At 35.5% G+C, this 12,121-nt stretch overlaps 1 protein-coding gene across 1 annotated transcript in view; it reads right to left on the bottom strand.

Moving 5' to 3' along the window:
* Positions 1-8,614, bottom strand: part of LOC131037281 (protein EFFECTOR OF TRANSCRIPTION 2) — a 114,507-nt gene extending 105,893 nt beyond the window's left edge. The window contains exon 1 of the mRNA XM_057969355.2: positions 8,182-8,614. Coding sequence (XP_057825338.1) covers positions 8,182-8,283 — 102 coding nt within the window. The 5' untranslated portion in view covers positions 8,284-8,614. The remainder of the gene's footprint in view (positions 1-8,181) is intronic.
* Positions 8,615-12,121: the final 3,507 nt, after the last annotated feature.

The following is a 12,121-nucleotide window of genomic DNA, read 5'->3' as shown; positions in this document are numbered from 1 at the left end:
GTCCTTGCCTTCGAATTCCTCTTTGGAATGATGAACAATTTCATGGCCTTTGTGGCTTGAATCCATATTATCTTCCTCATGTTTATCACCCACAACTTAAGTGTTATCATAGAAAGATTCCATAATACTATCTTCCGCATGTGACAATGTGGTTACTTCATGTTGATGTAAAGAAGTATGACTGCTGTTATCAAAATCAGAATAGTTGTCATACCATTGTGTAATGTCTTCACCCCTTTCAAGCACCTCTTCAATGAAAACTTCATGCCCTACACTTGTAGACTCATCTTCACAAATTCTTCCATGTGTAAGGACTGTAATCTCATGAGAATTATGGAACATAATGCTGCTGTCCTCAAACAAATCAATGATGATATCATGCCACTGCAAAGTGTCTCCTCCATCATGTGTAGTCAAAACACTAGTGGCTGCTCCACTAGGTAAAAGGACCATTTTTCACATCCACCTTAATATCTTGGGCCTCTAATGTAGTAGTCTCAAGCGAAACTTCTTGCAAAGATGATGTAGACAACTCATTCCCGAAGGCTGTCCTCATATCCTCTTGAGTTATATCAGCATGCCTAACAAAGTCATCATATAAATTTGTGCATATCATAGGTGAGGTATTTCTATCCCTATGTTGTTCCACCAATCTCCTTAACAATTCATGTGCCATGGGTGACACATTTTGCTCACCTTTCCAAACAGCCTATAAGTCATTTGACATAAGTTTAGAAATTGTATCATCCTCATATAAAACTCAAAACATGATGGATTGCATAGAAGTAATCACGCTACTAGGATGAACCTCATCAATAACCCTCCAAAATATATGAAACATCTTGCGAATGATATCTACACAATCCAAGGATATCATAATGTTTTCAAATCTGAACTTTGCAAATATTTCAAGTAGTTTTAACCTCTTAGAAAAATAAGGGTTCTTGATGTCATCCAAACCTTTAAAGCTTGCTGCCATGATCAGAAGTATTTCTTTCATAATATGGCTGTCATAAGGATCATTAGGGGCTGGTATCCTCATAATTTCACTAATGCATGAAATAGTTGCAAGTTTTATCACCTCATCATGATGTCTCATAAGTCGTGGCTTAGCCAAAGAACATACCAATGGAGTTATAGCAAGTTGCATTTGTTTGGGATGGATCTTGTCCAACCTTGCATAAACAAGCCTCTACCTCCTCCAAAGTACTTAGAAGAACCTCCTTTTGTTGAGACGTATGTTCTAATTTCTTTCTTGCCCTGTAAATCCTTTCTTCCAAATCTCTTTCACTCGATGAAGCCATGCTTGTAACTATAAGTAACCACAGGATGGCAAGATCTTTGCTCTGATACCACTGTAATATCCCTTGTCCGGTCTGATGTAAATTTTGATGTTACATCTCATTTTGAGACAAGTTTCAGGCACTTTGGAGTAGCTGATATGAAGCAGTCCCAAAGATTGATTGATGGATGGCTAGAAAGGGCAGAGCAAGCCAAGTTGTTGGTTCAACAAGCTCCATCTTCAACACATTCATGACATTCAACACATGATAGAAAATGATAGGCAAATTTTGTCTAATTCTAGAAATTTTGTTGAGGTTGAACATTCCTTGGAGGGTAATTAAGGCGACCACAATCCATCTTTGGATTTGTTACCCATTTCATATAATATGGCAGCTATCTACTTGTTGGTTGGTGATTTAATCATCTTAGATTCATCATTGATCGATGGTTGCCCTACTTGGGTTTCCATTGCACATCTTTCTTTGGCATGGTTAAAATCAGCTATTGAGTTGATACAACAAATTCAGTTGGTGGTGTTAGTGCTGGTGTTACAGGATCTGTTTGGTGATAGCAGGGACATTACACATATCTTCCTTTGGGATCCAGGTGGAGTAGAGTTTTTCTTTACAGCTGAGATTGCTTGGGGACAAGCAATTTCAGGGAGGGCGGACTGTAAAGTCCCCATTTTTTTGGAGGCAGAATAATTAATTAATTAAGTTACCCCAATTAATGATATTTTTAAGGATAGCTTAATTGATTTTTTTAATTAAAAGTATTAAGTTAATTATTTATAAAGTTATCAAATCAATAAAAATTAAAAGGTAACTTTATATTTAATTAATTTAATAAAGTGACTTAAATTAATATTATACCATAAACATCACTTAAGTGAAATAATATTATTTTAATGTTATTTCTAGAAGCTTCTTGAAAGGATGGAGAAAAAATTATAAAAGAAGGTCAAGTTAAAATTCTAATCATCCAGGATTTGATATTTGATTTGGAGTTCTTGTATGGAGAAGGAACTAGTTTGGGTTTCTGCCATTATTGAGCCTTTGGGAACGAAAACTCTCATAGGTTAAACAATTTTGAGGCTGTGAAACAATCAACTGAGATTATTGCATTTGTGGAGGTGATAATTCAGTCATCTCATAGAGCTTAATTGGTTGGCCAAGGGCCAAGTTCACTGGAGTTGGTTTGGAATTTTTCAACGATTTATGGTTCATAAGTGCTTATTACACCTGCCAGCACTCTAAGGATATATCACAGTCATTGTTTCAGACCTGCCACAGCTGAGAGAGGGGCCACGATTTTGTTCATTGAAGCCCATACTTGCATCGATTCCTCTCTCCAACTGCAGTGTTCTCATCCTAAAGGGAGATCGATGATTTTTGGTGCCTGACAGAGGACCCAGCAGCTGTATATTATTTTCCACAACCTAAAGTGAACTAAAACAGGGGCGATTTGGGGGTTTGGAAGGACACATTTCCTAGTTATTGCTTGCTTCTTCAACTTCAACATTGGGCGATCTCATAATCAGGTTCATACCATGATTTGTAATTGATTACATTTGCCAAACTAGTCTGTTGGTATTGCTGTTGTAGATGTCATTTTATATCAAATCTATCGTTGTAATTGATTCATGAATGTAAGCCTAGAATCAAGGCATTTACATGTTCTATTGTATTTAGTGATTGCATATAATAAAGGAGTAATAAGTTGCAGGCCATTATTCGATGATATGTCCATATTCATGATGACAGCAGTTTGCATGCCAAGTGTTTGTGAAAATGTCTCTTGGTTGTAGGTGCACATTCTTCATTTGGAAATCATATATATGCATTGGCAAGGTCAAAAGTAGTCATTTATGCATTGAGTTCATGGTTTAGATATTGTTTGCAAGCATTTCTTATGTCTTGGTGTCAGACTGATAATATAGACCAGCAAGCTAGAAGATTGTTTGTGAATTGTTTGACAATATTCCTTGAGCTATAAACATCAAAATTTACATCAGACCAGACAAGGGATATTACACTTGTCCATTGGTAATTGCTGCACTTTATGGAATGAACTCTTAATTAAGTTGCTGCTGTTAAAATATGCAATCCCTGCTCATTAGTACTTGTTTTGTCCTTAATCAAACTGCTACATGTTGTTAGTGAATTGCATCTTTGCGTATCATTAGTCATCCCTTGCCTTGGATGATTGTTTTATTCTTTCCTTGGATAAGTGTCTTATGCTTTTTTGTTTGATTCGTGAGGGGTTATTACATAGACCTCATAACTTTCAAAAATGGCCTCAAATTTGAGTCTCATTTTTTGAAAGTGGACGATTTTCTTAGCACTACACAATAGTGCTATCTGGTTATCTTTATTATTTGATTGCATTTTCAGCTTTCTAGTCCACATTGGACATTCCAGTAGTTTGAAATTAAATTCAACTTTGTAATCACACTATATTATAAAGTGTCAAATATTTTAATTTGCTAAGAGTGTCTTGATGGAGCTATTTTCGGGGTAGGTGTTATTATAAAAAATAATCAATTGTAAAGTTCCATATAAGGTATTTGTTTTGGAGGATTTTAATGTCCCCATTTATTGTCATTCAAACACCTTTGATATCTCCAACTTTCTTGGAGAGTGCCAACCTTTCTAGAATGGAGTTTAGGTATTGGTGTTATGTTTTGGGGACAAATTCGAGTCCATTGATTCTTTTTGGGTGCAATTTTGACATTTTGAGTGCATTCTAGATTTCTTGGAGGAATATTCTATTTTTTGAAAGTGTCAAAATTTTATTATGTTGGATCTTCAGTGAGCTTCTAAGTTTGTTGGCATATTCAAATAACATTGTCGGGCTATTTTTAAATTTTCCATAATCTTGGTTAGTTGTGTGGATAATATTTTCATAATTAAATAATTAAAACTTAAATTGTCCAAATAACAAAAATAAAATAAAAGGACAACTTATGTTAACTATTTAATTGGAGTTTAAAGTCACTTTTATGGAGCAAAAAAGTTTATCATTTTAAAAAGTGATTTTAAAATATAATCTCCGAAAAATTCCTCAATGATCATAAAAAAGGCTGAAGAGACTCATTTATTCCTGGTCCATTTTGATAAAACTCTTTTGGGAATTTAAGCTCTTGTTCAGCTTTTCAATCCCTAAGACAAAAATCCTAAGGAAAATTGGTTTAGTGGGAGATTTACCCTAACAGATTTGCAGGTGGAGTCATTCAGATTTAACACATGTACTAAAGAATTGATAGAATGGATTTGTACTGAAAGTTTTATTATTTTCATAGAAATTATAGTGTTGTGTGCAAAAAGAAAAGATTGGATATTATTGTGTAGTGTGTGTGAGAAAGAAAGGAACCTATTTGAGATAAAAAAAAAAGAATTGAATATATGTATATTTGTGGAGCATATATACTGAATTGTACCAATTCTGCCCTAGATCTATTGTACCATTCTAAGACTCCTTGTGTGAATGTCCAAAGGAGTCGTACATTTGCAAGGTGGGTTGATTTACTTGTTGGGGGGCTTTCAAGCCTTGATATTAATCTGCTGCAACCCTTTTTTGACATTTTAGCCCAACACAACGTTACAAATCATAGTCACAGTTGTTCTTGAAGTTGTTGTACATATTAAAAGGAGAGCCATACCAATTTAGAAGATCAGAAAGGAGGACATGGAATGCTAAGGTGCTAATACGACCAGTCAAAATTCCATAACTGCCATCTTTGGTGTTCCTAAACCCAAAGTTTGAAAACTTGGACTTGACATGGACTCGGCAGCCCAAAATAGGACTCAGATTCGAGACTCAGCACGGACTCAGCAAAATACTCAACTAGGACTCAACCAAAAAAAAATTGTAATTTTACCAAAAAAAAAATCATTTAAGAATACAAAAACTTAATTTGACTATAATTTGTCATAATTCAAACATTACACACCATAGGATCTTCAAACATTCAATATTTGAAATTTTATAATGTATACTCGTAGTTTCAAACTTTCAAATGTATAACAGCATCGTAAGCTAATGTTTACATATAATGATATGTCAAAATGAGAAAAAAAACCAAATATAATCCACATCCTCCTCTTTCCCCTCCTAATGTAACTCAATTTGTTAGGCCTTGAACTAAAAGGTGCTACAGTATCAAAATGATGATGTATTGTTTCTTCAACATTGTCTTTTTGGATCTCAAATGCTCCTCTCCTCTCCTTCCTTTCCGATTTTTCTGTTCAGACCTGTTTTGGACAATATTGGACAAAATAAAGTGAAGAAAAAGTCACTTTTTAATGTTTTTTTACCTCCCTAACCACACCCAAGTGGACCCAAGAGTCTGCACCTAGAACTCGGATGTCCGAATCTAGGACTCGGAGAGTCTTGGGGTGAGACTCAGATGAGTACTCCCCAGAATTCTTCTAGAGTTGCTGCAAGAGTTAGTGGCAAGTGGACTCGGCTAGAGATAGGAGTTGGAAGTTTGGAGAGTTCTGGAGAATACTTGCAGAGTCCTCAAACTATGTTCTTCTTAACCTCCTTCAGAAGTTGAAATTTGCACTCCCACCCTTTAATTGCATAATGGAAGGACTTTACTTATAACATGCCTCTTTCATTTGTGGATATTATCTACTGTTGTGGCATCAACCTTATTGGACGATGGCAGGAATCTCATGATTATTGATTAGCTACAGGATATACAAGCCTAGAATGGAAGCCTTCACATCAAAAATTATAGCTATCGTCTTTACCTATATGTGGTGCCACAAAAGTAAACCCTATAGACTAAAACATGTCAAATCTCTTACCGTGAATTACTTTAACTGAGCATACGTTCTTTTATTGGATAATTTATCCTTAACAGCCCACAACAGTTATGAAATGAGGAAATGCAGTTCATTTATTGTTACCAGCTGTAGTTGATTAGAGCTTGAGTTGTGAAATAAACTGGTGCATGAGAGCGTGGTAAATGGCAGGCCTGGAATTGATTTACAATTCACGGAGATGGACATGATTTTTCTATTACAGCTTTCCAAAACTCTCAGATGCTTCCTCCAGTTTCTGATGATAAGAATATACATGTGCCGTTTGCTGTCACAGCTTAGTGCCTGATCAGAATGTGAAACATGTTGATGCTTCTGTAGTAATGCCCAACATTAGTTGAAGTGTACCTCATACAGGACCTTTTATAGAGCATTGGTGACTAGTCTATCGACTTAGCTCTGATTTATTTTAATTAGAGATTTTTTGTAGTCATATAAAGTGTTATGTACCAGTTTAATAGTTAGACTGGTTAACTAAAAAATATTTGTTTTAGCACTGAATTACACACTGAAACTCTTTAGCGTCCTTGACTTGAGCCTAGTATTTGTCTGATCTGTACTATATATAATAGAAATTTATAAGAAGGGCAATGTCTATCCGGGGATCAAATTGTACCGTTGACTGTACTTTCTTTTAATATTGTCTTTATTAATTAAATTGAAAATTTAAAAACAACTGTTTTCTGATTTTTTTTTTTCAATAAAAGTGGATTATTCCACTAAACTTTTTTATTAATATTTTTATTTTAACTGTTTTCTGATTTTCAATTTAATAAATAATATAAAAAATAAAAAAAGTACCGTCAATGGTGCATTTTGATCTCTGGATAGACATTTCGTAGAAAAAAGGTCGGTACTCAAAGTAATTCTCTTCTAATATCTGAAAAGAAGGAATGATCCAGTGTTTGGCAATGTTCATCTTATTGACTGTTTGTAACACAATGTTACCAGCTTTACCATGCAACGCCAAACCAATCCCCAAAGTTAATAATGAAAGTGGACAGAGATATAAAATCCCATTACAGGATTTGGCCTTCCCAAAAGTTGGAAAAGCTAAGTCTCTTATAGGATTTCAGCATTCACAAGCAGAAAGGAGCCAGGGGTGTGTGCATAGGGACCTTCTTTCCTTCAAAGTATAGAAAGTGCTCTGTTATCCAGCATTAGTATTTGACAGGGACTGGGGTCCTTGTTGATGACATTCGTGTACATTGTTAGACTGGAGTAAGAGGGATAATTTTTGCAAAGGTTCTCTTGATAAAATGTATAAAAGCTACAAAAATATGACTTCCTGTGAAAAATCATCGATCTAAATAGAGGGATAATGCAGATGATTCTTTTGTTGGAATGATTATAAAGTGGCTTTACTTTTGGTACTAGAAGCATGGGATTGTACCAGCTCAAAATCACAAAACATAGGTAGATTATCCTTTGGCTGAACTCACTGTTGTAATGTGTTTCCAAGCTATACTATCAGAAACAAGAAATTGATAAGAACCACCCACCCAACTGAGAATGTATATAATGGATTTAATTATATCAGTTGAAACATAATGTTTAATGTTGCATATATTTATAAATATGAAAATAAATAATTAAACACGATCTATAATTAATATTAAATCACAAGAAACATCCACCTGCAAGTGATTTGGTGGTATGGACCATTAAAGCGTGAATCAAGGGCTACAGGTTGCGTTTCTGACAACATAGTTGCCAAGGGAATAGATATCCACTTTGTTTTGCAACGGAATTAATGGAACAAAGTCCAGATAGCCTCTGTCTAGTATCAGTCTCAATTTATTCACGTAACGGCATACATAAACTTTGACGGAGAAAAAGAAAGCCTGATTTCAAGCTGATTAAGTGGATTTGATTACACCGTGGCACATAAATCTTTTTCGTTAAAATAATTTATAGATCAAACTCTATATTTTCTGAGAGAAAGACAGAGAGATTGGACAGTAAATGAAATGGATTTCATTGAAAAAAATTGGCACTCAAATATGACCCTTTTTTTCCCCAAAATAATGACGCACAGATCCAAGGAGAGAGAGAGAATGAGGCATACCGCCCAGTTGGAGAAAACTTTGCAATGTTGAACGTGGGTGTAATCCTCCCTTCTCAGTCTTGGGACTGCACATTCTTCTTCACCCTCAACTTTTAACCCCATTGAGTATGTAGGTCTCCCACCCCTCCAACTGATGAACCATTAATATAATCATTGCAGACGTTTATTTAACAGGCAACGCATTGCTTTTGAAAAAGATGAGAATGGTTTCTTTTTCTCTGACGAACTTCTGACTTTGTTTTATTCTTCTGCACTTTTCTCCAGGCCCCACGAGCCGTTGCTCTTAACATTTTCAAAGATGCCAAATTTCAAAAACTTAGCTTTCTTAATGGGAAGTTTAAGAATAAACAATTGCACTGTAATGCTACAGTTGGAAAATGTGATTTCCAGATTTGTTAATTCCTAAGAACTTCGAGCGAAGGGACGAGCAGGTTTTAGACAGGAGTAGATCGCGTCTTGATGCTTATATATAAATGAAGATGCGAGAACTCATAAGCATAGAGCTTGCTCTTGGTTGATTTTTTGAAAGGCTTTAGATACTGTAGAAAAACATATCCTAATCCAACAGCTTCAGGAGTTACATATTCAAGAGCGTTTGAATAAATTCTTCAATGACTCTTATCAGATAGTAGACTAGTTTGCCAAGTGGAAACTGTTGAGGGTATGAATGAACGAATGTTTTTAATAACGTCTACGAGGCCAAACAATCTATGAAACTCATGGGTAGCTAGTATTATGTATCTTAAATCTGCAACTCTTGTCATCCTTTCTTCTTAGAAGAGATTACTCGAGGTGTTTACCTTTAGCATCTCAATATAGTTGATCTGAATATCCTTGTAAGTTGTCTCTACCACTCCTTGAGTGCAATATCTACACCTTCTATCTACCCACTCCTTTTGAGGTATTATCCATCTTCGGCTTTCACATCTAAGTTGATGTGTGTTGGTTCCTATCTGAGCAATTAACATTTTTGCTTTCTATTTTATTTCCATGTCTATGTTGTTTTTTTGTGTATGCTTGTGTGTGGGATTGAAATATTTGATTTAGCATTCTTTTTTTCTCTTGAGTTGTCATGTCCACATGCTTTCTTTGAATTTTTCTTGTATGTACTTTTTTATTTCTCTATTATTATTTGGGCAATCTCTTAAGCTAATATCTCGCTTATTCATCTATTTAATCTTCTGCTTCATCCATGTGCTCTTCCTTCTATCTAGGTTCTTTTCTACTGCTATTTTTGGCCAACAATGTATCTCCATGTTTTTAAATTTTCTTAGATAACTTAGCAAACTAGAACATAGCTAACGCCTCAATAGGAAAAGCCACCCCCCTGCTAAGACAGATTTAATCTTGAGACTATTTGTGAGTAGATGTTGTTGTAACCTCTCTATTTGTCTTCATTTGCTTGTTGACATGTTGTTGCCTCATACTTCACATCCATAAAAGTACCACTAGAACCACAAGAAGGTCAAAAAGAGTTCTCTTAGTTTTTCAATCCCATAATTCAATTCTTTTACATCTATTTTATAGGTTGTAAATTTTGTGAATTAGATTATGTAATTTATTTTATATTCATTTTGATCATTATCAAGATGAGAAAGTGAAAGAGAGAGTTAAGAAGTAACTAACAGATCATGGTCACTGAATAAATGAGGGGAGAGAGGAAAACCAAAAATAAAATAAAATAAAATTTAGGAGAGAAAAAAACAGAAATAAGAAGGGTCAACCTTTTATTATGACACAAAACAAAATTTACAAAAAGAGAAGATCCAATAGTTGAGCATGCATATTCGAGGGTATTGTTATAGTTTGATCTAGAAATAGAACATATTCTCATTAACATTTGAATATAAAAATATCAATAAATGTTTAAGAAAGTATTAATCAATCATAGTTTAACATAACATGTGTCATTAATAGTCGTTGCAATGCAATGTCTCTCACTCTACAGATTTCAAATGAAGATCATGTGCCCTCCCTTACTGCGTTCTCTGCTATGTCAGTGGGCTACAATACTCTTGTGCCTCTTCTACTTTGTGTGCTCCTCACGGTGGTGCCCAACCTTCTAATGGTGTCTGGGACCCTTCGTCTCTGAATGCTAGTGTGGGTTCCCATGTTGGTGAGCCTTTCTCGCCCCTCTAACTATTGGTGGGTCTAGTGTTGCAGTTGATAGTGGTATGGCCAAGACTTCCGCAGGTGTGGGAGCCCCCCCACGGGGTACTTCTGGTGGGTGGAGCTTTGCTTGTGTGGCAAAATCTATTGTTGCTCTTCCCCCCAAGGGGAAATCTTGTACTCTTCCTTGTGCCAAGACCTTTCATGTTGTGGTTTGTGGCCAAGATGTGGTTGAGAATGTCGGTTTCTACCAACATTGTGGGTTGGTGTGCAAATTTGATGGGTTTTGGCCTTCCCTCCTGGATCTACACCGTTGGGTGAGTGATTCTTGGAAGCCTTTGGTTGTTGGTCCAATTGAGCTTTACCCTTGTGCTAAAGGTTTTTTTATTGCTTTTTTTGCTTCCTCTGATGATCGTGACTTGGTGCTAAGAAAATTGCGGGCTTCAGGAGTTTACTCTCTCTCAGTCAAACCCTAGACAACTTATTTTAACCCTCTTACTGAACCACTTAATGTGTTCTAATGTGGATTCATCTTCCCAATCTTCCTCTTCTTTTTTTGGAGATTTTTTGTTATGAGGCCATTGGCAACTCTATCAGACGCTTTTTGAAGGTGGATGATGCCACATCCTTTTTCGGCCATTCTGCTTTTTCTTGAATCCTTGTTTACATTGACATCTTTATGCCTCTCCCTGGGGATATGGTTCTTATGGTTGGGGATAGGCCATGGACCCAATCACTAGATTATGAGGGCCTCCCTTTTCGTTGTCGTAGATGCTTCTCAATTGGTCACCTAGCTATTAATTGTTCTCTCTCGTGTTGTAAAGGTTCTGGAACGTGGTGGAAAGATGTGAATGAAGTTCATTTGACTATTGGTGCTTCTGATTTTGATGACTCTTAAAATGATGATGACTCCTCCCAGGATGGGATTGTGCCTCTTACTATTGTTGTTGCCTTTGTTGCTCCACTGAATCCTACTCCTACTAGTGAGGTCTTTGTTGGCCTTGATGTTTCTACTCCTACTGCTCCTATTCTACAGCAATAGTTTGTTTTGCAATCTACTTCTGGCGTTGTTCTATAGCAATAGTCTACTCCTATTGCTATCAAAAACTCTAAGGGGATTTCCCCACTTGATCCTACTTGCAATGATGTCTCTAACAATAGTATTGTCTAGACTATTGTTTGTCACGGGTGGAAAGGTAAGTCCCCCCCCCCTCCTTCCAAACTCTTCCATGTTGAGTTATGGGTGATTCTCCCCACTCTTGAGTCAAGTTTATAACTTTCTGCTTTTGTGATGTTGGTTTGGCAGGCCTTTTAACAGTGGTCTTCTGAATTGTTGTTAATGCCTTGTTAGACTTGAGCTTGTATTGGGCTAGCACCCTAGTTTTGTTGTCTTTCTTTCATACAACCTATGAGTTGTTGTATACAAGGCTAGCTTGTTTTGCTACTTATTTTAATAAAAAACATAAAATGTGTCATTAATAAACAAAAATGTGTATAACTACTTATAATTGCATATAAAATACAAAAAAAGTAGTCAAAATATAATTTTACATAAGACATAAGTCAATCTAATTTAAATTGCAAATAATAATTATACTTTAGAATTTATATATTCATCCTTACATTTATTAGTTTGAGTTTCTACAATCTTGCAACTCTTTTGTCCAAACATATAATACATAGTTGTTCTATCAAATGCATACAAGATAATTTAAAATACACATGAGGGACCAATTTCTCATCCTAAACTAAATATAAAGAAGATATTTTGTATAACTTCTAATCTAAACACACACATCACTGTAAAGCTTACTCTTGATTGATTTTTGAA

Source organism: Cryptomeria japonica, chromosome 6 (assembly GCF_030272615.1).
Source record: "Cryptomeria japonica chromosome 6, Sugi_1.0, whole genome shotgun sequence".
NCBI lineage: Eukaryota > Viridiplantae > Streptophyta > Pinopsida > Cupressales > Cupressaceae > Cryptomeria > Cryptomeria japonica.
Note: the sequence above shows the minus strand (reverse complement) of the source record. Positions and strands in the feature narration are given on the sequence as shown.